Below are 22,638 nucleotides of genomic sequence, written 5' to 3'. Positions count from 1 at the left end.
TTCTCCTGTTGCCCTCAGGCCCCTGATGCCGTTCTTAGCATCCATCTGCCTTGGCAACATCATCAAGCCCATTGGTGTGTTCCCACTGCTATTACTGTATCTTGACTATTTGTTTGCCTGTTCCTCTATCAGTTTCAATGATTTCTTCATTATTTCTGCTGATTTGCGGATATTTTCTATTTTTAAATTTATTATAAGAGAGTTTATCATTGATTGTGATGGTTCTTCAAAATATACACCAGTTATTTCTCTGGTAGCTCAGGTTTTTTTTTTTTTATCGCAATGCTTTTCTGTTTTTGCCACTTGCTGTTTGTAGTTGTATAATGTGTTTCTGGGCTGCCCTGTATTGACAGATTCCTGTCTGGGCCCCTGGGTCTCCTTATGCCACTGAGTAGAAACAGGTGGCTGCACTTGCCCCCATGGATGTTTCAGCTTGTCCACCAGTGCTTTGGTCACAAAATGGATACTGGAATGGTCAAGAGTTTGCTGGTGCCACTGCATCTAGAGAAATGAATCTCCAGGCTTGGGTTTTACAGTAGAGGTCTGAACAGATCGCTTCTGTTCTTCCCCTCTGCTAGTACTTTGTATAGAAAAAAATTAGATTTTTTTTCCTGGGACTGTTTTCTCAACACTTGTTGATGGCTATGTCTTAGCAGACCTTTCTGGTTCTTAGTCCAGGTCATAAATCAAATGGAAAGAAAGATCACAAAGTCCAGAACTTATCTTTCCTCATCTTCTGAAGGCTTTCACCATTCTATCTTCTTTAAAGCTTCCAGACTTCTTTTATTGTAGTAAATAGTTTTAGTATTAAGTCTTTTATACAATATGCCACAGTATTGTCATACAATATATGCATTTCTTTCCATGCACTGTGTGCATGTGCATGTGTGTGTGTGTTTGTGTGTGTGATATTGTGTCAGAACTCAAACTCAGGACTTTGAACATACCATGTAAAACACTGATCAACTTTACCAATCCCTCTCATTTACTTTAAATAAACTGCAAATTACATATAATACCTTATATACCATAAATTATATGTAAGCACTTAGTATAATATATTGTTTACGGAATATGATGGGAAAATACACATGGTCAGATTCAGTGTTTTACAAATACTTCTGAATAGGAGTTAGTTGAAGCCACAGATGCAGAAGCCACAAATACAGTGTAGACAACAGCTAGTTGCATTTATAAAAGAAGAAAAGTAGAAAGCGAGTCTTGCACAATCTGAGCCCAAAACGTAGCACTACAACATTTTTATCTGGCAAGAAGAACACACCTATTGAATCATGCCCTGAATAGATAGAGATCAGTTTAGAATAAAATTAAATATAAGCTACAAAACAACCATAATCCACTCACCATAATTTATTCCCTTAGGAAGGGCTAAAGCACAGTTGACTTTCAGGTATAAGACCAACTGACCTAGAGACTATTGCCAAAGAAATATTAAATCACTTTTCCATAGACTCATATCATAATATCATGACAAGAATATAATAATGGGTTATCATAACTATTCATTTATTCACTCAGCCACCACATATTGACTATTTGGTCTAGAAATCTCTGTACACTCAGGGCCAGTATTTTAACTGAAAGGGGAAAGATAGTGAATAAACAGGACAGCACTAACTAATATGGAATTCCAAGAAGAGAGCAGGACACAACTTGAGACTTTAGCTTTCTTTGTTGGGGAAAGCCCAGGAAAGAGAGAATCTTTTAAGTTGAGGTCTGAATGACAGGCAACCCAGCATGAAAATGCCATGGGAAAAGCATTATGATGAAGTGAGCAGCTGGTTAAAGATTGCCAGCAGAAGCAACATCCGGACACCATCAAGACCTTGAAGACCAAGGTATTGAAGAGAAAGAGATGTTCACGGCAACACTGAGGATGTATTAAGGACCCAGCCACCAGGCAGCAACTACAAAGCCTGCATTTATTGTACAGATCAGGGACATCACAGCAAGGGCTTATAATTGACAAAACCTAATCCTAAGGATTTTCTATAATTAACTTCTTAATGGTGGTTCTAATTCAATGTCCTTTGAGTTTGACCTAAATTTAAAAACTGACACTGAAATGCTTGATTTGTTTTCACCTAAATATATTTGTCTCTGATTCTCTCTGCACGTGCTGGCAGAAAGAACAATACACATGATTTGGGGAAAGAACCACAGATTGTACCACTTCCTATTTTGCTTTATGAATAAAAAGTGGTAAGATAACATGTTAGATGCTGGTGGAATCTGTCACAATAGGAAAAAAAAAATCCGCCAGCCAATCCTAGATGCCAGGCTTTGAAGATTGTTTGAATGCTTGTACTACCTAGCACCGTTCAAGTGAGACCAGAAGGAAAGACTTCTGCATATGTTGTAAGGCATGCGTAAATGCCCCGTACAAAATGTTAATTTAACTGTATTTCAATAAGTTGTTATGACATTATTTTTTAGATAAATAATATGTCTATGCCAATGGCTTTGTAATCACACCAGGATCCTCCTAGAATCCACGTGCAGTCAGAAAATTAATTGATTCATGGTTTATTCTATTGCTTTTACATTGAGTTCCCTCATTAGTGCAAATTTTCCCTATCTGAGATATTCCTGTCATGCAGGCATTGTAGTTTAAATTATAGCAGTTATGTGACTGAGCAGTGACCTCTGTTTAAATTTTCCAGAAATGAATGCAGCACAAGCAGAGCATATTCTAAACAGCGGTAAGTTCCACAACATCACTGATACGTTATTAAATCAAAGAATCAAACTCAAAACACTTTGACCTTTATCTCTGTGTATCCAATTTCTCAAATCCCTATAGTATTTCTAAATGGATATGTGACTTACTTTCAATCAATATTATTGTTGAAATTTGTCTGAAACAAATGTCAAAATATCATTAGAATAACCTGTTACACGTAACAGAACTCAGAAAATGTGAAAAATTAATTTAAAATAAAAATTGCCTCAAATACACAAAATAAGATGATAGCTAACTTTTAATTATTAATGATTTAATTACAAGAACTTGCATATTCAATCAACTTGAATATCCATCCTCTTCATAACATTAATTTCCGTGAATATTTTTAAAGCCAAGACACATCCATAAATGTTTTCATGCTTAACTATTTGCCAAAGACATCCAATCATGTTTATTACTCTGTGTAAATAACTATGTTATTTCCTTCTGGCTGGCAGGTTGTGGCTTGGGGTTGGAGTATCCACCCACAGCAAGAATTGCTGATGGCAAACCTGCAGACAAAGCCTCCTGGCCATGGCAAAGCAGCCTGCAGGTGGACAGGATCCACCTATGTGGTGCATCTCTCATTGGCTCCCAGTGGCTTGTGACCTCTGCTCACTGCTTTGACACGTGAGTTCTCAGGTTATCCCATCGGGGTCCCCAGCATCACTGCCTCTCACATTCATATTCAATTATTCTTACCTCTTCTTTATTCTTTCCAAAACATCTTAGCCCCTTGTTGACAGTCGTAGGAAAGAATATCAGCCCCTCAGGAATAGTGCAAAGAATAGATTGCTTTCAACACCAACTGAAAATATCCTTTGCAGTAATCTCAGTTTTAATGAGAAAGGAATCAACACTGAAAAAACAAGTATGCTCATCAGCTTCCCTGAATTACATTGAAGCTTTTTTTAAGTGCCGTTAATTATATCCCAACCTAAAATTCACACCTGATATTCTACATGAATATCATTAGCTATATGTTTTTATTCTCTGTATGACTATTAAATATTTCACATATGGCACTGTCGGAGAATAAAAAGGCGGTATGATAACTGTTGTAAAATTAAAACAAGATGGGGAAATATTCTGGTTAAAATGCCCAATGGAAAAGAATCATTAGAAAACCATATAAAATATGGCTACAAGTTTATCTCTTTTTTTCTCCTTGTGTTTCTGTGTCTTTTTTTTTTCTTTTCTTTTTCTATGTTTTCCTCTTTGTACCTGTGAATAAAAATATATGATTGTAGTTGGTTGTGAGCGTGTATAAGTATCTGCAGAGATATATGTAGATAACTGTATTTAGTACTTTGGTTTTCTTCAAGTAATATATTGTTTTTATAATAAAATAGCAAGAATATGTTGCTTCCTTTAAAAATGCATACTCATCCTCAAAGATATTAATCAAGCCTACTTTGTAATGTAATATTCCTTCTCAGCTAGACATCAAATGGTCAGGATGGGAAAACCTAAAAAACGAAATGGTGGGAAAGGCCAAATCAGCAATGACCTTAAAGGGTGTGTCCTTCTCCCGCATTTATGTCCTATTGCCCATCTAGAATCCTAGGCAGCTCTAGACCAGAAATGAACCTACTGTGCCCCCTTTAATTTGTGATCAGTTACAAAAACCCCAAACTGTGGACAGTCAGTTTTGGAGCCACCCTAAGCCAACCACTGATGACGCGAAGGGTGGAGTCCGTCATCGTTCATGAGAACTATGCGGCCCACAAGCACGATGATGACATTGCTGTGGTCAAGCTCTCCAGCCCCGTCCAGTTTTCCGAAAATTTGCGCAGAGTCTGTCTCCCGGATGCTACTTTTCAAGTTAGACCGAAGAGTAAAGTGTTTGTGACTGGATGGGGAGCGTTGAAAGCAAATGGTGAGTATCTGAAGAAAGCCAGACACCAACCGTGCAAACCTATGTTGTTTCTGCATGGGAATATCCAAACCAAATACGAAATTACAAAGCATAAATCAAGGTAATCCCATAAAAATCATAGCAAAAATTTTAAAATATTATGAAAACTTCAGTATCATACACTTTTGTAGGGTGCTTTGGCTTATGCCTTACTTTGCACTTTTTTCTCAGTAATTAAATTTTTTTTTTTAACTTTACAACCCAATTGCAGGTCTCAGCTCCCTCCCTCCTCTCCTCCTGGTCCCACTCTTAGCCTCTTCCCCCTCTCCCCACTCCCCTTGTCAAAAGAGAGCCCCCTCACTCTCCTCCCATTACCCTTCCCTGCACCAACCCAGCCTGACACATCAAGTCTCATGAGGACTAAGTCTATTTTCTTCCGATGAGGTCAGACAAAGCAGCTCCACCAGGGGAAAGTGATGCAAAAGCGGACAACAGAGTTCACATCAGAGACAGCCCAGCTCAGGACCCACATGAAGCCCAAGCTGCCTACCAGCCGCATATTGTCCCTAGGCCCAGTCTAGGCTTCACCCTTGCTCTTTGGTCGGTAGTTCAAACTCTCTGAGTCTCCATGGGCCTAGGTTCATTGACTCTGTTGTTCTTCTTGTGGAGTTGTCCCCTCCACGTCCCTCTGTCCTTCCTCTATCTCTTACACAAGACACCCCGACCTCTGCCTAATGTTAAGCTGCAGGTCTGCGACTGTTTCGATCTGCTGCTGGGTGGAGCTTCTCAGAGGGCAGTTATGCTAGGCTCCTGTCTGCAGGCATAGTAGAGAACCAGTAACAGTGTCAGGGGTTGGTTCTCTTCCATGGGGTGGGTCGCAAGTTGGGCTAGTCATCATTTGGTCATACCTTCCATCTCTGTCTTGTCTGATTTTTTTTTTTTTGGTGGGCTGGTGTTTCCCTCCCTCCACTTTGCCTGGATGTATATAGGTGTCCACTTCAGTCTCCCTGTCCTCCGCTGCTAGGAGTCTCAGCTAGAGTCACCCACACATTCCCCCCCCTCAGGAGCCGACCTTGTTTCCCTTCTCTCTCCCAGCCCCCCTCACTTCCCACTAACTCTCCCCACAACTGATCCATGCCATCATTCCCTTCCTCACCCCCTTTTCCTACCCAGTTCTCTCTTTTCATCCACTTCCAATATCTGTTTTATTTTCCTTTCTGAGTGAGATTCAAGCATCTCCTTTATACTTAGCTTCTTTGGGTTTGTGAACTACAGGCTGGTTATCATGTACTATACGGCTAATATCCACTTATGACTACATACCATGTGCGTCTTTCTGTGTCTGTGTTACCTCACTTGAGATGGTCTTTTCTGGTTCCGTCCATTTGCCGGCAAATTGCGTGATGTCATTGTTGTTTCCATTGTGTAAATGTACTTCAGCTTCTTTATCCATTCTTGGATTGAGGGACATCTGGGTTGTTTTCAGTTTCTGGCCATTATGACTAAAGCTGCTATTGACATAGTTGAGTAAATGTCCTGGTGGTATGGTGGAGCATCTTTTATGTATATGCCCAGAAGCTGGGTCTTGAGGTAGAACTAGTCACAGTTTGCTGAGAAAGCACCAGATCGGTTTCCAAAGTGGGTGTACAAGTTTGCACTCCCACCAGTAATGAAGGAGTGTTCCCCTTGTTCCACGTTCTGGCCAGCATGGGCTGTTACTTGAGGTTTTGATCTTAGCTACTCTGATAGGTGTAGGAAGGAATCTCAGAGTTGTTTTGATTTGCATTTCCCTGATAACTAGTGATGTTGAACATTTATTTAAGTGCTTCTTGGCATTAGAGATTCCTCTGTTGAGAATTTTATGTTTATCCCTGTGCCCCATTTTTCAATTGGGTTATTTTGATTGTTGGTGTTTCATTTCTTGAGTTCTTTATATATCTTAGATATTAGCCCTTTGTCTCATGTTAGAGGTAAGGATCTTTTTCCCAATCTGTAGGCTGCAGGTTTGACAGTGTCCTTTGCCTTACAGAACGATTTCAGTCTCATCAGATCTTCCACTTGCATGGTTACAGTTACACCAAGATATTTTTTATATTATTTGTGACTGTTGAGAATGGTGTTGTTTCCCTCATTTATTTCTCAGCCCATTTATCCTTCATATACAGAAAGGCTACAGATTTTTTTAAAGTTCATTTTGTATCCAGCCACTTTGCTGAAGTTGTTTATTAGCTGTGGGAGTTCTCTGGTAGAGTTTTGTGGTCACTTATATATATATATACTATAATATCATCTGCAGAATAAATATACTTTGACTTCTTTTCCAATTTGTATCCCATTGGTTAAAGTTTTCATATATGTTTAATCTGCCCTTAGATTCCCAGTTTTTACTCTTGTTACTTAACTTATATCATATTTACATACCTTCTCAGCATACAGCTTTCGTTTCAGTCCTTATCTCTTAATTTTTATGAAATACGCTTCCTTCCAGTATACAGCTGAAAACTCTGTCCTTGATCCTTGACTGAGCCACTGTCACTATCACCTGTGCATTTGTCCTAATCTGAGGCACATGAACCATTTTATAGAAATGGTGGGGCAGAAGGCAGAGAAATAAATAGTGTGAGATTTAAAGAGCAGATACGGGATGAGTTATACTTCTGGTTATAGGTAACACTTCTTCATACTTTTGGAATAATTTTGGACTTGACTGAGATTTCTGCAAAGTGTGCAGGATACTGCGTAATGTGCAACCACCCTAAAAAGTGGAGTAATTTCCAGAAACAACTTTGTGAATTTGAAGGCACCAAACTAAGTTTAATTAACAGTTGGCTGTGGCTTCTAATAGGCAATGCCCCTCTGCCCCCGCCTCTCTCTGACACTGATAGAAGCTACATTCAGCCAGATTAGCAGCACATAAAGACATGTTTACTAGGTGCTGCTCCTGGGTGAGTCCATCAGTTGAAAAGAATGAGGCTCAGGAAGTCACATGCCAGGGCTAAAGCAAAGGGGTTTATAGATTTCATGTGGGGTGGGGGGTGATGAGGGTGGGGGTTTAGGCTGAGGGGGGAGATGTCATCCAGGAACTGGGACTGCACCCAAGTATGGTCAAGAACTGAGCGCTTAGGCAGAGATTTGGGTGTCTGATAGCATCAGGGGAAGAAATTAGGACAGCTGCCAAGAATGTGGAACTAGGTTCTTGGTACCTTTCCTTTATTCTTAGGCTTCCCAGTGTGCACAAGGTGGGGGCAAAGAGGACAGACAGGGCTCTCCAGCTTGTGCAGGGGCACGTTGTGAACTGAGATGAGGATTGCCCAGGCCTTTTTATTCTTTATTTGCAAGATTTAGCCAATCCTAGAACACTTATGAAAGTTAGTAAAACTGAAACTTTCATTTCTCTATAGAGTTTCTTTCTTGAATAGTCCTATGAATTAGGTTATTGTGCTGTTAAGCACATGGTTTTTTTGTTTCTCTCTTTTTAAAATTATAAGGTATTCACGTTACATCCCTTTTGTTATCTCCTCTCTCTCACCTTCCAGTTTCCACCCTCCCTTCCTCTTCTACCCTATTCCCCTCCCCTAGACCACTGATGGGGAGGGCTCCTTCCCCAGGGTCTGATCACAGTCTATAGGGTCTCATCAGGGTAGTCTACATCCCCTTCCTTTGTGTGGCCCCAACACCGCCTTGACAGGGGCAGAGAATAAATCGCAGGCACCAGAGTTCATGTCAGTGTTTTATAGTTACAAATAAAGATCATAAACACTTGCAATTTAAATCTAGGATTTTAAGCCAACAAAGAGACTAGTGAGGTCACGCAATGGGTAAAGGTGCTTTCCTCCAAACCTGGAAAACTGATTTCAAACCCTAGTACTTACATGGTAGGAGTGAATATTTTTCTGAAAGCTGACCTCTGACCTCCATACACCCACATTGTTGCTTATACATTGACCCTTCCCTACACAGAAGTAAAATTTAAAAATTTTTTTCAAAAACACAAAAAACTTAGATTTTATCTTCCTTTTAACATCCTCACTGTTCACTGTTAACACTGAGATCAGCTGTAAGCCCATGAGCATTTTAAATGCAGAATCCTAATTGCTCCCATGTACATGAATAACTACAATTACTGAGTCTTGAATGTGGAATGAGAAGCTGTCTTAAATGATTATACTAGTTTAATATTAATTTCTCCATTGTACACGCAAGTAAAGTGACTCTCAGTAACTTTTCCCACGTCCTTGAGTTCTTAATTATGCTAATACTTCTTAACATTTTATTTGCTGTCTATGAGATTAGAGCAATTAAACCCAGAACTTTGCCTCATTACTCATGTTAATGCAAAAATAAATCCATCTTTCCAATTACTTTGAACCTGTTAATAAGAAGAAATAGAATTTCCTGTGAATGGCATTTTTAATAGAAGCTGCTAAAGGGAAACATAAAAAGACAATTGCTTAAAATAGTATTACATTCAAGGAAATGTCACTTTTGCATGACAATTAATGCAAATGAATCAACCATTGTAGTTAGTGAAGAAAATACGATGGGTGTGTTATCTTCCTGTTTATACAGATGTTTTGTTTTGAGCAGCCAGTCACACTATTTTCATTGTAACCATCATCCTTTTCTTAAAGCAATTGGATCCCATAGAATGAAACTTGTTTCCTGGTAATGCTCTTCTTTCCAAATGATTTCTAACTTTGAAGCATCTGTGTCCCTTTTAAGTGACGCTGTAAGATTCTGAGTAGACTCCAGGTGGCGATAAATACCTTATGTTTAAACTGGCATTGTGTATGTGATTAGTTAGTGAGGTGGTGATGGCAAGACTCTGAACCAGATGATCTTCAATTTACTCAACTGAGAATCTAGAATACTTATCTCTATATCTTTGATAGTTTTTGAAGGGATCAAATAGATGATAGCAATAAATTTACCAAATATGATATCTATTACATAGAAGTCAACTCAAACTGTAGCTGAACCTGAACACTGTCACCCAGTTCCAGATTCTGCAACTTTAAGATGAATTTTTAAGATTTGTGACAATAGCAAGACTCCCAACAATTCCTCGTCTATTTATTGTTTCCTTATTTAGGTCCCTTCCCCAATTCTCTACAGGAAGTTGAAATAGAGATCATAAGTAATGATGTATGTAACCAAGTTAACGTGTACGGTGGGGCTGTATCGTCAGGAATGATATGTGCTGGATTCTTGACAGGAAAACTAGATGCCTGTGAGGTAAGTACACTCTCATCCGCAAAAATGACTCTACGTGATATGGATGCAACAACTGGCATTAGAATAATGCCATTTAACACAATTCCATGAAATTAACTTGGGTAGCAAAGAGCAGATATGAAGAGGGACTGAAGAGCAGTAAGACGTATCACTCCTCACGGAACACCATATTGAACAGAGCTGTCTCAACAAGGTTTCCAGTTGCAAGTTAGAGCTTTTAGTGGAGACCAGAAACTCAGATGGATAGTAACACAATCTTGACGTCACAGAAACAAGGCTCAGGCATCACGGGACTTTGAATATCTTACTCTACTAACTTCAAGTGACAGTGTGATAAGATCTCCTGATAGCTTATATAAGATACTTTACATACCTTATGGCCAAATAGAGTTATACTATTAGGGAAAAAAAAATCTGCACTCTTTCCCATGAATGTAGTATGTCACCGATCATTTTTCAGATTACACAAGCAGCATTTAATCCACATTACAACACATTAATTTTAAGAATTAAGCATGTAAGCATAGTATCCATCCTAAAATATAATTGAAGTACTAAAAACAACTAAGAAATTAAAGGTGTGATCTATAGCATTTGTGGTTGGGCATAAAATATAGAGATTCCTTGAGAAATTAATATCTGTTCTGATAATTTGGCATATGTGTGACATTTGTTTTATGCCAAGTTGTCACCATTGACCTGCCATTGGGCATCATGTGATGGTAATAAACATTCATTCACTTGTTTATTCAACTTTTTATGAACCGGAAGTTTACTATGGACATTAGTGAGGGAAACCAACATTAAAAAAAATTGCAATGATTTGACAATTTCATCATGGCACAGGTCACTAAAACAAACAAACAAAAGAGAAAGTCAAGATTCAACTACACATTCTAGAACACAAGGAATCCTTCCCTTCCCTCTCTGAAAAGGAGAAGATGTACGTTCAACATACACCAGAGTCACATGACTTAGAGAATAGACACAATTTATGCAGGAGCTGACATTGGCTCACACTCTCTTCCTTTCACCATCAGTACAGTAAGATCACGTGGACCTCAATCAGAATGGAGGCCGGAGGGAAGAGGGCTGAGGAGGATTGCCTCCTGTGGATACAGTACTCACACTGTGCAACACACACTGGAAGAGACTAAAAAGTGCAGGAACAACACGGAAAGGAAAAGGCTTCTAGCTGTATCATTTCCCTCATTCTAAAAAAAACCAAAAACTGGAATAGACTACCACAGGGAATGTTTCTGCAAAGAGTAGAGTCATTACTTAAGAGAAACTTTAAGCTGTTTGTTGGAATCTTAGGCTAAAGATAACCGAGAGCTCCTCGTGGTTTAGGTAATTTTAGTGTGTTTATTGAGGATTCTGCCCTAGCCTTTCAGTAGTAAGTTCTGCACATTTGATCGAACATTCCAGGATACCCTTCTACTTGATTAGTGAGAGTTTGGAACAAGGTGAGAATCTAATTAGAAGCTAATTAGGAGTCACTTCTAGCTAATGGAGTTAAATAAGGCATCCTGGAGAAGTTCGCATGTTAGTTCTGGGTATGAACTTCTTAGGCAGTTGGGTCTGGTCAGCTCTCGGTTCTGTTTTCGTTTACTGAGTTGACAACATGTTTTTACTCTTTTTTAGGGTGATTCTGGAGGGCCTCTGGTCATATCACGTGATAGAAGTATCTGGTATCTTGTCGGAATTGTTAGTTGGGGAATAGACTGTGGAAAAGAAAATAAGCCCGGAATTTACACCAGAGTGACTCATTATCGGAACTGGATTAAATCTAAAACTAACATCTAATGTATCAGCCATGGTCTTATCCAATCTGGAGTGTCTCACAGGGCCTGTGGCGAACTGTATTCAGCGTTCAGTGTTTGTTGCCATGTGCTCTGTCATCTATTTCAAGATGCAAAATGAGGATGGTATGGTGACCTTCCTTTTAAATCAGAAGAGGACAGACATTTTTTTTTTCACATCTATGGATGTGACTGACTATGGTTTCACTGACTATGACTCTGTCTGCTCCACAAAGCGCTACCACTCTGCAAAGTGTCTGATTACCTTCCTGCTCACTTCTGTTCTCCTACTTCATGAGTTTTCAACTTAACAATAATCTGGAGTTGCGTGACTACTAACTGCCCAGCCACCATCTGCTTTTCTCAAGAGATGACTCCCTTCTCCGATGCCTCCATAGTTTTTGGTCTTCTTCATCGAATATCTTCAGAGGCAGTTTGTTGGTCCCCTGACTAGACAGGCCGAGTTAGTCTAAGCCACTGGTGACAAAATGATGAAGGGCGTATGAGACATGAGGCCAGGACTTCGGAGATGGCAGTCAGCAGGTCCATTCGTTTTCATCTTCAGATGTGCATTTAACCATTCTCTGAAACTTTGTATTTATACTTGTGCATATTTTACTTGCCTTATTTTTTTTAGCTGATGTATATTTTGAAGCAGTGCAATATGTTTTTTAATAATGTAAAAGAAGAATTATAGATATTTCCTAGTATAAATACCTTTCCATACCTGGAATTAAAAGTGATGTTTATAGAACTTTTTATTAATGGAATCTAAATGAGCAGGAATCTATTTTCAGTTCCATCTCCCAAATGAGAGATGTTTCAATACTTATATACATTTATTTTTCAATTGTATTTTACTTTGTCTTAATTCATTCTATTTAAAAAGTTTTATTTTTAGCCAAATTTAGAATAATTAAGTATCTTTAGGATTGGAAGTCGGCATAAATTAATTCAAAAATAAAAAAAATAAATAAATAGACACCTGACATATGATGCTAAAGTACCAGCAGACATTCATAAAAGATTTGCTACAATGTGTTAGTAAAGATGTTGCTGTGTGATATTTGAATTTACTGTTAAATAGCAGATATATTCTATAATAGAATATTTATATAAAATATTCAAATAATTAGGAAAGCATCTTTAAATGCCTTCACTGCATTAATAAAACTGTCATTTTCATATGTATTTAGTTGCATGATTTGTAGTATCTCATGTAAACATGGAGGAATATCAGACCAAGCTGAGACTTACTCTGTGTACATCTAAGTCTTCACCCTCCTTTTAGAATTTATAAGTTATCTGCTCTGTTAAGGTTTTAATTCAGATTTTGTATCAAGTAAGATTCTCACCTAACATGTTACGCTGTACATATTGAAAGGCATTTATGATAATAAATCAAATCCGTTCACTCTGAGTTGTCTTTGCGAGTGACTGTTCAACTTTCATGTTACTGGCACTTTGTCGCAGGTGCTTCTTTGTTTTGGAAAGGAGCGAGACCACCTGGGCATTTATTGAAGTCCAGGTTCGACATCAACTGGGGAAAACTGAAGTGGATGTGGATCCCATGGCTGCCTGGTGACCCTGCAGAATTTCTATGAGGGTCCAACCTTCCAGGCTGGAACCAATTGTGACTGGCGATGGCTTCCACTGATGGTGGCAAGCTGGGGAGAGGGGGTGGTGCCTAGACCTGATGGTGGCTCCTAGCTTGAGCTTCCACTGATGATGGCAAGCATCTAAAAAACAAAGGCAAAGAAGGAGAGAAAAGAACCACACACACACTTACTCTTGATGAGGAAGTAAGACTCCAGCAGGTAGCTTTCAACAAGCTGCTGCTGCAGCTGTTTCTTGCTATATTTTTTTTTCTCCCACAGTTCACATACCCCAGCAAAATCTTTCAAAGAGTACAAAAATCACAATGTGTTTACATCCTATTTCTCTATAAATAAATGTTTATGGTGGATATATGTAAGAAAATCATGTTCCCCAATACCTTCCCATGATCCAATGTTTTACGTATTATGGGTGAGAAACAGACATAAATAAGTTATTTCCAAGAACCCACATACATTTGTAAACTAAGCAACTTATTATATATCAATAGAGTATAAGCAAGCAAGGTAAATTCTCAGCCAGCTTCTCTTTACTGGCAGGCTGTAATTTGGGGTTTCAAAGAAAGAATCAGTTATCTTAAAAAAGTAAACTTATAAAGATCTTCTAAAAATTACACATCTAAACTCCTATATAAAAATAATCAGCCATCTCTACCTTAAGTCCTAAAGGTGCTCGTCTAGTCATCAATATGTTTTATTAAATCATATCAAGAAGCTGAGGGCGGAAAAATAGAATAAGGAAACCAATCGTCATTTCAGTCACCAGCCCAGCTTGAAAGAGAGAGTCATGTCAGCCAGCGCTGCTATAGGCCACTGTTACTGCTTTGCAAACCTCAAAAAGTCCCTAGCTTTACTGACAAGAGTGTCCTTTCTCTTAACTTCAATTGTTCCCTAAGATTTCCTGCATTAGGAACAATAGCCAAAAATATCCTTGCTTAACTTTGCTACACAGTCTGTTTTTCCCTAAGAATAGCCTGGCCAGAATCCTCAATTCCAGGCCCAGGATGGCCCTACCCACTCTATCTCAAGGTCAGTTTCAGTGGTGTATCCCTGGTGTTTCCAAGGGGCAAAGCCCACCAAAATTGCTTTCACGTGGAACAAAGCCTGAAAAGGGGCAAAGCCTGCTAAGATTGCTTTCACTTGGGACAAAACCTGCAGTCCTTCCACAGATGCCTATGCTAAGCTGTAACAATCAAAGTTGACTACAGAGGTTTCGACCAAGATCATCTTCAGGTAAGAACAACTACATTGAGATCACTAGTGACAAAGTCACTGCAAAAACTCGTGCACTCAAGGCCTCCTTGCCAGCGTGTGGAAAAATTTTTGCCATCTTACTTTTATAATGCCAGTACATTTAAATTCTAGTGGTGTCTATGGCCCCAGCACATCTACATAATCGCAGCCAAATGCAGATCTCTTGGAAACTGAACTTGTTTGGAGGAAATTTTAAGAAGATCCAATTACAAACAACCCATAAAAAGACAGATAGACAGGAGGCAGAGAGGTGGTGAGAAGGTAGAGTAGAATTACCATTCAGACTCCTAAGCCACAAGTAGTTACTACAAGTGTAGTTTTGGATCAAACCCATAAGTATAACTTGAAATGGCATTTATGAATTCAGCTGACGTAGATGGCTCAGCCTGTCAACCACTGACACTGCAGAGCCGAGAAACTTATAAATCGTCACAAAGCCCTAAAGGATATTCATCCAATATGGTAGCCACTATCCAGATTTAACCTAATTTTTAAAATTAAGTTTCCGTTTTCTCATTTGGACTAACCATGCTGTAAGAAAACAAAAGCCGTATGTGATAAATGGCTACTATTCTTGCCACATAGATATACAGCATGGTTGTCACAGCAGACAGGATACAACTAGCCTCTACTGTTGGAGGAAGCACCTATGTGATCTCTTATTCATCTATCTAACAAATTTCTTGAACCCATAAATGGAAGTTGTTATAAATAAAAATGTCACAGCTGTGTTAAAGATTCTACAAGTCTGATGCATTTAATATAAAGTCTATGAGAGCCAGGAATTGGAATATTGCAGGTCCAATTTTCTGGGTTTATCTTTAGCCTCATCAAGAGCCACTCATTGGCCAACTGTGTATGTGGACCAACATCCTTGATACTATTAGGTAAATCCTTTCAGAACGTACTAACAGGCCATTAGCTTCCATAAACCCAAAGGCTGAGAATGTCATCGTAGACCCACAGCACCTGAGACCTACAGCAGAGTCTTCTTGGTTCTGTTGTAACTAGCTACATAATAGCCCCACCAAAACACTTTAAGTACCCTAATTTGGACCTTTGTTTTGCTTTGTAACTATAAAAATTTAACAAACCTGCTGCCACACTACCACGTAGCCTTTAGCATAACCTGAGTATGTATTCCCAGGTCACAGTACTCATATTTGGTTCAGGACATACTCTGTCTTAGTTCCTTTGGGGTGAGAGCTGCACTGTTGCATTGATAGCATCCATATGCTGCGTCAGGCATTCTAGATGTGTACAGCTGTAGTCAAAACTGGATCTCTGTTCTCAGGGCCATGGAGAGACTTAATGGTGTCTTGGATAACTGTCGTCTACAGCAGCAGGGCCCTTGGGAGGTGTGTGTTGGCTGGCATGGCATGTTTAGATTCTTCTTATGGTAGCCACTTGTACCAGAGAAAAGAGAACTTTTCTAGATGTAGCAGTCTTACCAAGTATCACCAATGAGGTTGAAGTTAAAAAAAAAAAAAACAACAACTCAGAAATGGGATTTTTGAGCTGCCTCAGAAAAGTATAAAAGAACATTGCCAATTGATGGTGTATTTATAATAAAGAAAAATATTATTTTTTTAATTGACAAGACTATTTCTTAGCCCTGGAACAGGTATTTATGGCAACAAAACAAAAGAGAAAGAATTAGTGGAGGGACATTTTGGTGATAGAAATGCTACTTAAGCAACCCAAATAAAACAAGAATTGGATCAGACAATCTATCGATATTATTTTTACTGTACTTAAGTCTAGGAAATGGGGAACTTGCTCACCACGGCCACAATTGAGTAGAGAAGTCAAGACACATGGGCCAAAAGTGCAGCTACACTGCCATCTTCTGGCTCATCTTATTTTACAAAGTAAACTCATAACTTCAAGAGAGAATGCTATGTAAGCTTTTCCCTGTAGCAGATGATATTAAACGAAAAATCTATCATTCTCTCCCATATGCCCTCTAAAGCAAATTGAAATTTAAAGTTTAATATGTACTGTTACATTGTCCTATTATGTAATAAACATAAAATATCAGTTCATATATTTTTACTTAAAAATTGTGATGAGTTTATCATTACACAGGACCTCTCAGTCAAAGCCAGAGCTCATGGCATTTCTGCATACTATCCAAATGTGAATCTAGTCTTCTTGATTTTTTCTGGCAAACACATTAACTGCGAAGCCTTCTCCCCTGCCCTGGGACTGCCTCACTCTTGAGAGTTCATCTGTGTGATTCCCACTGAGGAAGCTAATTGGTTCTAGACAGTCAGCAAATGGGAGTGAGCTGTAATAGTCACTTTGGCCTGTAAGATCTCGAGCCTGGAATTCACACCAAACCTGTTCCTTAAAACTCACCTTGGCACAGGTAATGGGGCAGGCTTGGCTCTTCACAGTGCCAGATACAATAGCTGGCTCCTCTTGGGAAACATGAAGTCATATTCCAAAATAAACACTCTGAACCTTCTCAGAAGAACAGTAGTTGAGATAGCACAGAGTCTCAGAAGTTCAAGAGTGTGAAATAAGCAAGACATAAAATACTTAAATAGATGAGGAAAGATGGCACCACGCTTGCCTTGGTCAAGAATGAGGATGAGGTTGACAGTGAGACAAACAATGCATAAAAAAGAGGAATATTAGGCGTAGGACACAAAAGACATGAGGAAGGATGGTTGATGAGATCAGTGGCCTCACAGTTGCAACCAAGAAATATATTAATGAATCAGGACTTCACAATGACGAGCTCCCTAGAAAGGAAAGGATAACATATGTAAATGAAGTTTTAGATTTTTCAGAGATATGAACAAGACACAGAAATACCAAAGCCCTATTCAGTGCCTCAATAGCTGGGGTTCAGGGGTTACCCCTGCTGCGTGTTTGAGTTCAGTTTTCTGTTTTATGATAAAATAACATCACATAGAGCGACTTAAGATGGAAAGCTCTATTTTAGCTTGTGGTTCCAAGAACACAGAATTTGTGACCAGGAAAGCATAGTAGGGACCAGATGCCAAGAGGTCAGGTTTCATCATTGGCACCCTGAAAGGGGGCGGGGTGAGAGGAGGGGGGTGGAGGGAGGAGGGAGGGAGGGAAGGAGGAAGAAGTGTGGCTATTACCTCTTAAAGCCTAACCCCAGTGATCTACCTCCTGAGAGGCTGAGCCTTCTCCGGGCTCTATAACTCGACAGAATAATGTCACCTGCTGGCAACCACATGCTCAAAGACATGAGACTGGTGGTTGTATTTCTCATTCAAACCACCACATTAAGGTCCACATCTTGAAAAACACCCCTACCTAATGAATTCTTGTTTATCCAGTTATCCATTTCCTCAATAGATCAGGCCCTAAACCACTGTCAATAGCAGAAATATTAATTGAATGTTGTAAACCTTTACCTGTTCGCACTACCCACTCCTTCCCTTTCGTTGTCCGTCTAAGTGCGTGATAGCTAAGTTACGGGCCTAACCGTCAGTTGCGTGGACATATATAAAACCCAGGAGAAAGGGCTTGGCAGAAGAATTAAAAGGCTGGCTCTTGCTAAGGGAAGTCCATGCTACTGTAAATTGTGAAGCTTCCGAGAGTTAGCACAACAGACCTCTCAGACAGCGTGCAGCTGTGCTGTCTTAGGCTTGTGTTCTTTAGTTTTTGCCAGATAGCTTTTCCAGGGCCCTGACCCAAGCGCAGCAGATATGCTGTGACCAAAACAATCAAACTCTAGCAATCTATTAGATCCTCGGCCACTGCTTAACTATACTCTTAAACTTAGAATTTAACTGACTGTTTTTATAAAATAAATTTTAATTGACACATGAGATTTACACATATTTGTGAGGTTTAACGTGATGTGTTGATTCAGTATACATATTGCATAATGACTGATCATAGAGATAATTGTGCCATCACCTTAAAGTTTCCTCATTGATCTATGATGAACACATTCAAAATCTTCTCTTCTATTGTCTACTTATTCCATTGTTAACTGTATTTACTGTGTCATGGACAACCAGAAATTATGCCTGCCTAAATGTACTATTGTATCCATAAATGGCATCGTCCCCTTTCCTTTCCCCTTTCTTACATCAGTCTGTGGTAACCACTTCCATCCTCAACTCCTATTACGTGGGCTTTAGATTTCTATATACGTGTTTCCATCTCTATGCAGTGCAGCAAAGTAATGAGATGAACCAGTAACACTTCCATCTTCACAACAGGCGTTCTTTCCTCTCAGTTTTCAGCTGCCTGGACCATTGTAACTTGCAAGGGTGTCTTAGTTTATCCTTTGTTTCTGTGATGAAATACACTGACAAAGTAACTTCAGTACACGGTTCAAGGCAGTCCACCACAGCAGATAAATACTGGCAGCAGGTGCAGGAAACACCTGGCCACAGGGCATTCATAGTTAGAGCTGGCAACACATGCCAGTTCTTAGTTCTCTCTCTCTGTTTACAGAGTTTGGGATCCCACCAAGAAGTGATTTCCACAATAGGCATGTCTTCCCACCTCAGTTAATGCAATTAAGATCATAGCTCACAGACATGAGCAGCAGCCCACATCCAGGTATTTGCAGATCCTGTCAAGTTGACAGTTAATATTAACCATAACCACTTCGTACTTGTGAACTTGAAACTAAAACACAATGCTTCTCATCCACAGCCTCTTGTCCCTATAGACTCATAACCATCTGATAATGGAAAAGGTGTTCAACCCAACGTTAAAAGTTCCAATAGTCTTTAATTTTTTCAACACTATAAAACTCCAAAGACTCTTAACTATGACCTTTTATAAAAGTAAAAACAATTTACTTACTTCCAGCACATAATGATACAATGTAACTACTTCTATTTTAAAGCAGAAGAATCATGACAGAGCAAGAAATAATCACACAAAAGCAAAAACAAAATTCCCAAGGCAAGCATTAAATACTAAAAGTCTGTGTCTTCAGGACAGGACCGCCCAATAGGGTCTGATTCCTATCCCAGCTAGTAATGTACTCAGCTAGGCTCTAAAAGGATTGGCATCCCCCTTCCCAGCTCTGCTGCTGTGCTGGCTGGGTTTGTGTCAACTTGAACAAGCTAGACTCACTAGAAAGGAGGAGCCTCGATGGAGAAAATGGCTCCATAAGGTCAACTAAAAGACATCTTTTTTGATTAATTGGGGAAGGCCCAGGCCACAGGGGATAGTGACATCCCTGGGCTGGTGGTCATAGATTTTATGTGGTGCCCCATATTTGACCACGTCCTCTGGATGGGGAGGCCTGGTGGCACTCAAGAGGAAGGATAGCAGGCTACCACAAAGAGACTTGATACCCTATGAGCATATACAGGGGGAGGAAGTCCCCCTCAGTCACAGTCATAGGGGAGGGGAGTAAAGGGAAAATGGGAGGGAGGGAAGAATGGGAGGATACAAGGGATGGGATAACCATTGAGATGTAATATGAATAAATTAATAAAATAAAAAAATAAAAACTTTCCAAGATAAAGACAGATGAAAGAAGAAAGAAAGAAAGAAAGAAAGAAAGAAAGAAAGAAAGAAAGCAGGATAAGGGATCCATGGGAAACAAAGCAGTAAGCAGCATCCCTCCATGGCCTCTGCATCAGCTCCTGCTTCCAGGTTCCCGCCCTGCTTGAGTTTCTGTCCTGGCTTCCTTTGATGACGAACAGGAACAGTAATGTGAAAGTATAAGCCAAATAAACCATTTCCTCAACAACTTGCTCTTGGTCATGGTGTTTCATCATATAATAGTAACCTTAAGATGGCTGCCTTGAGTACCCATATGATCCTCTCCTAGGCTTCCTCCATCTTGTGGCCATAGCTCTCCTTGGTATATGTTACATGGTACTGGCATCTCCAGTGTTCTGGGGTCTCCCTGTAATCCGGGCTTCAACCTCACAGCTGTACATAATGGCTTCTGAAAGCCTTCTTTCTGGAACTTCCACCCTACCATACATGGCCCGACTCCATAAGGATTTCCTTACCCTCAGAATTTTTCATCTTTCATGTTGAGAAAGCCAGTCACAGGAATGGAACTGCTACATTCTAGACAAGTTGCCTGGCCTTGAACCACAGCCATTTCAACATCTGTGCACTGATCCCATGGAAACACTTTCCTAGACACTGGCTTTTGAAAAGAAGATAACCTATTATTTTCAGTCTCTCTTTCCATATATTTCTTTGAGAATCCCATGCAAGTATACTTTATTTATATTATTTTCACTTATCCCTCTCCCTTCCTGTTCCTTCTCCTCTCCAACTCAATCTTAAATTCATGACCTCTTCTATAATTATTAAACACACACACACACACACACACACACACACACACACACACACACCTTAGTAGGGCCAATTACTGTTTCTCGTATTTACATGTGTTCAGGGCTGACTACTTGGGATAACGATGGAATCCTATCAGTGGTCCTGTCCTGATGCAAACTGTTTCCTCCTTCCCTGGCACCCATCAATTGACTGTAGTTCTCCATCTATGGATGGGGCCTTTGAAACATCCCCCTTTTATATCATCATGTCAACTCAGATGGTCAGTATGTAGGTCTTATGTAAACAACCATAAGATTACACATTCACTGATGCAGCCTCCCTACCATATCTAGAAGCCAGCTCTCAGCAGGCTCTCTTGCTCTCTGGATCTTAGAAAATTTCTATCAGTTTCCATGTCTAGGATTTTACTGGTGCCTATACAACCCATCATTATGTATGGGCATCCTACAGTCACTTATTCCCTGCATTTTTACCATCTGTGGATCTCTGTAGTAGCTTATGTCTGCTACAAAAACAAGCTTCTCTGGTAAGGCATGCCCTGGCTAGTTTTATGTCAACTTGACACAAGCCAGACATTTTGAAATAGAGAGCCTCAATTAAGAAAATCCCCCTACTAGATTAGTGTGTGGTGCATTTTCTTGATTTCATATAGGAAGGTTCAAGTCACTGGGTAGTACCACCCTTGGGCTGATGGTCCTATTTAGTGTAAGAAAGCAGGCTGAACAAGCTGTGGGAAGGAAGCCAGGAAACAGTGATCTTGCGTGGCCTGTGCTCCTGTTCCTGCCTTGAGTTCCTGCCCTGCCTTCCCTGACTGATGGAATTATAAGCTGTAAGGTGAAATAAACCCTTTCTTCCTCAAGTAACTTTTGGTTGTGTTGCATCACAGTAATGGGAACTCCAAGGAATAGAAGTGAGGAGAGCTACACTTGTTTGTGACCATAAGGACAAATGTTTATAATGCAATGAGAAATTATATTGATTTAGGAAAATTGTAGGAGTAGTTTCCCCTACTATGACCTCTCCCCCCAAAGATAATTAGTTAAGTTTGTAATTCCTGACTTGACACCCCTTCTACTGAGTGGGTCTTAAGTCCAATGAGACAGTAATTGACTACCCACCCCTAAGATAAAATTGCCTCTAGCCATATTAGGTCTATCTTGCTTGGCACATCATTGTTATGTACCATAGGCTTTATACACATCTAAAGAAAACTTTATTTTACTATCATAATGTTCTACTTGTACTAAGGCACCAGCCAAGGACAATACAGGTGGTAAACTTTAAACCCCTACCCAGATCTAACCAATGGGCAGAACATTCTCCACAGTTGAGTGGAGAGTGGGATATGACTTTCTCAAGTACTCTGGTGCCTCACATTTGACCATGTCCCCTGGAGGGGGAGACCTGGTGGCACTCAGAGGAAGGATAGCCAGTTACCAAGAAGAGACTTGATACCCTATGAGCATATACAGGGGGAGGTAATCCCCCTCAGGAACAGTCATAGGGGAGGGGAATAAGGGGAAAATGGGAGGGAGGGAAGAATGGGAGGATACAAGGGATGTGATAACCATTGAGATGTAACAAGAATAAATTAATTTAAAAAAAAGAAAAAAAGAAAATTTTATTTTATAAACTTACATAAAATACATATATAATATATAATCTCTTTCTTCTTTAAATGAATTTGGCTTTTCACAAGATGGAGCCTTCAATAAGTAGTACTTTTGCCTCCAAGACAGTCTTTCTATTGTTCCAATGCAGCACAGAATATTTCTCTTCAATAAGGATGATCTCTTTAACAAATAATAGAGCCTTGTCACACCAGGACACACACAATCCTGTCATGACATT

General features: G+C 39.6%; 1 protein-coding gene across 1 annotated transcript in view; it reads left to right on the top strand.

The window, feature by feature from the left end:
• Positions 1-11,752, top strand: part of LOC311585065 (transmembrane protease serine 11G) — a 30,669-nt gene extending 18,917 nt beyond the window's left edge. The window contains exons 6-10 of the mRNA XM_084759827.1: positions 2,685-2,723; positions 3,205-3,376; positions 4,366-4,625; positions 9,697-9,839; positions 11,484-11,752. Of these exons, the coding sequence (XP_084615953.1) occupies positions 2,685-2,723; positions 3,205-3,376; positions 4,366-4,625; positions 9,697-9,839; positions 11,484-11,645 (776 nt within the window). The 3' untranslated portion in view covers positions 11,646-11,752. The remainder of the gene's footprint in view (positions 1-2,684; positions 2,724-3,204; positions 3,377-4,365; positions 4,626-9,696; positions 9,840-11,483) is intronic.
• The last annotated feature ends 10,886 nt before the right edge of the window (positions 11,753-22,638 follow it).

Source organism: Acomys minous (genome assembly GCF_964271855.1).
Source record: "Acomys minous genome assembly, chromosome: 15".
In the NCBI taxonomy this organism is placed as follows: Eukaryota; Metazoa; Chordata; class Mammalia; order Rodentia; family Muridae; genus Acomys; species Acomys minous.
The sequence above is the reverse complement of the archived record's forward strand: the minus strand, read 5'-3'. Positions and strand labels throughout refer to the sequence as shown.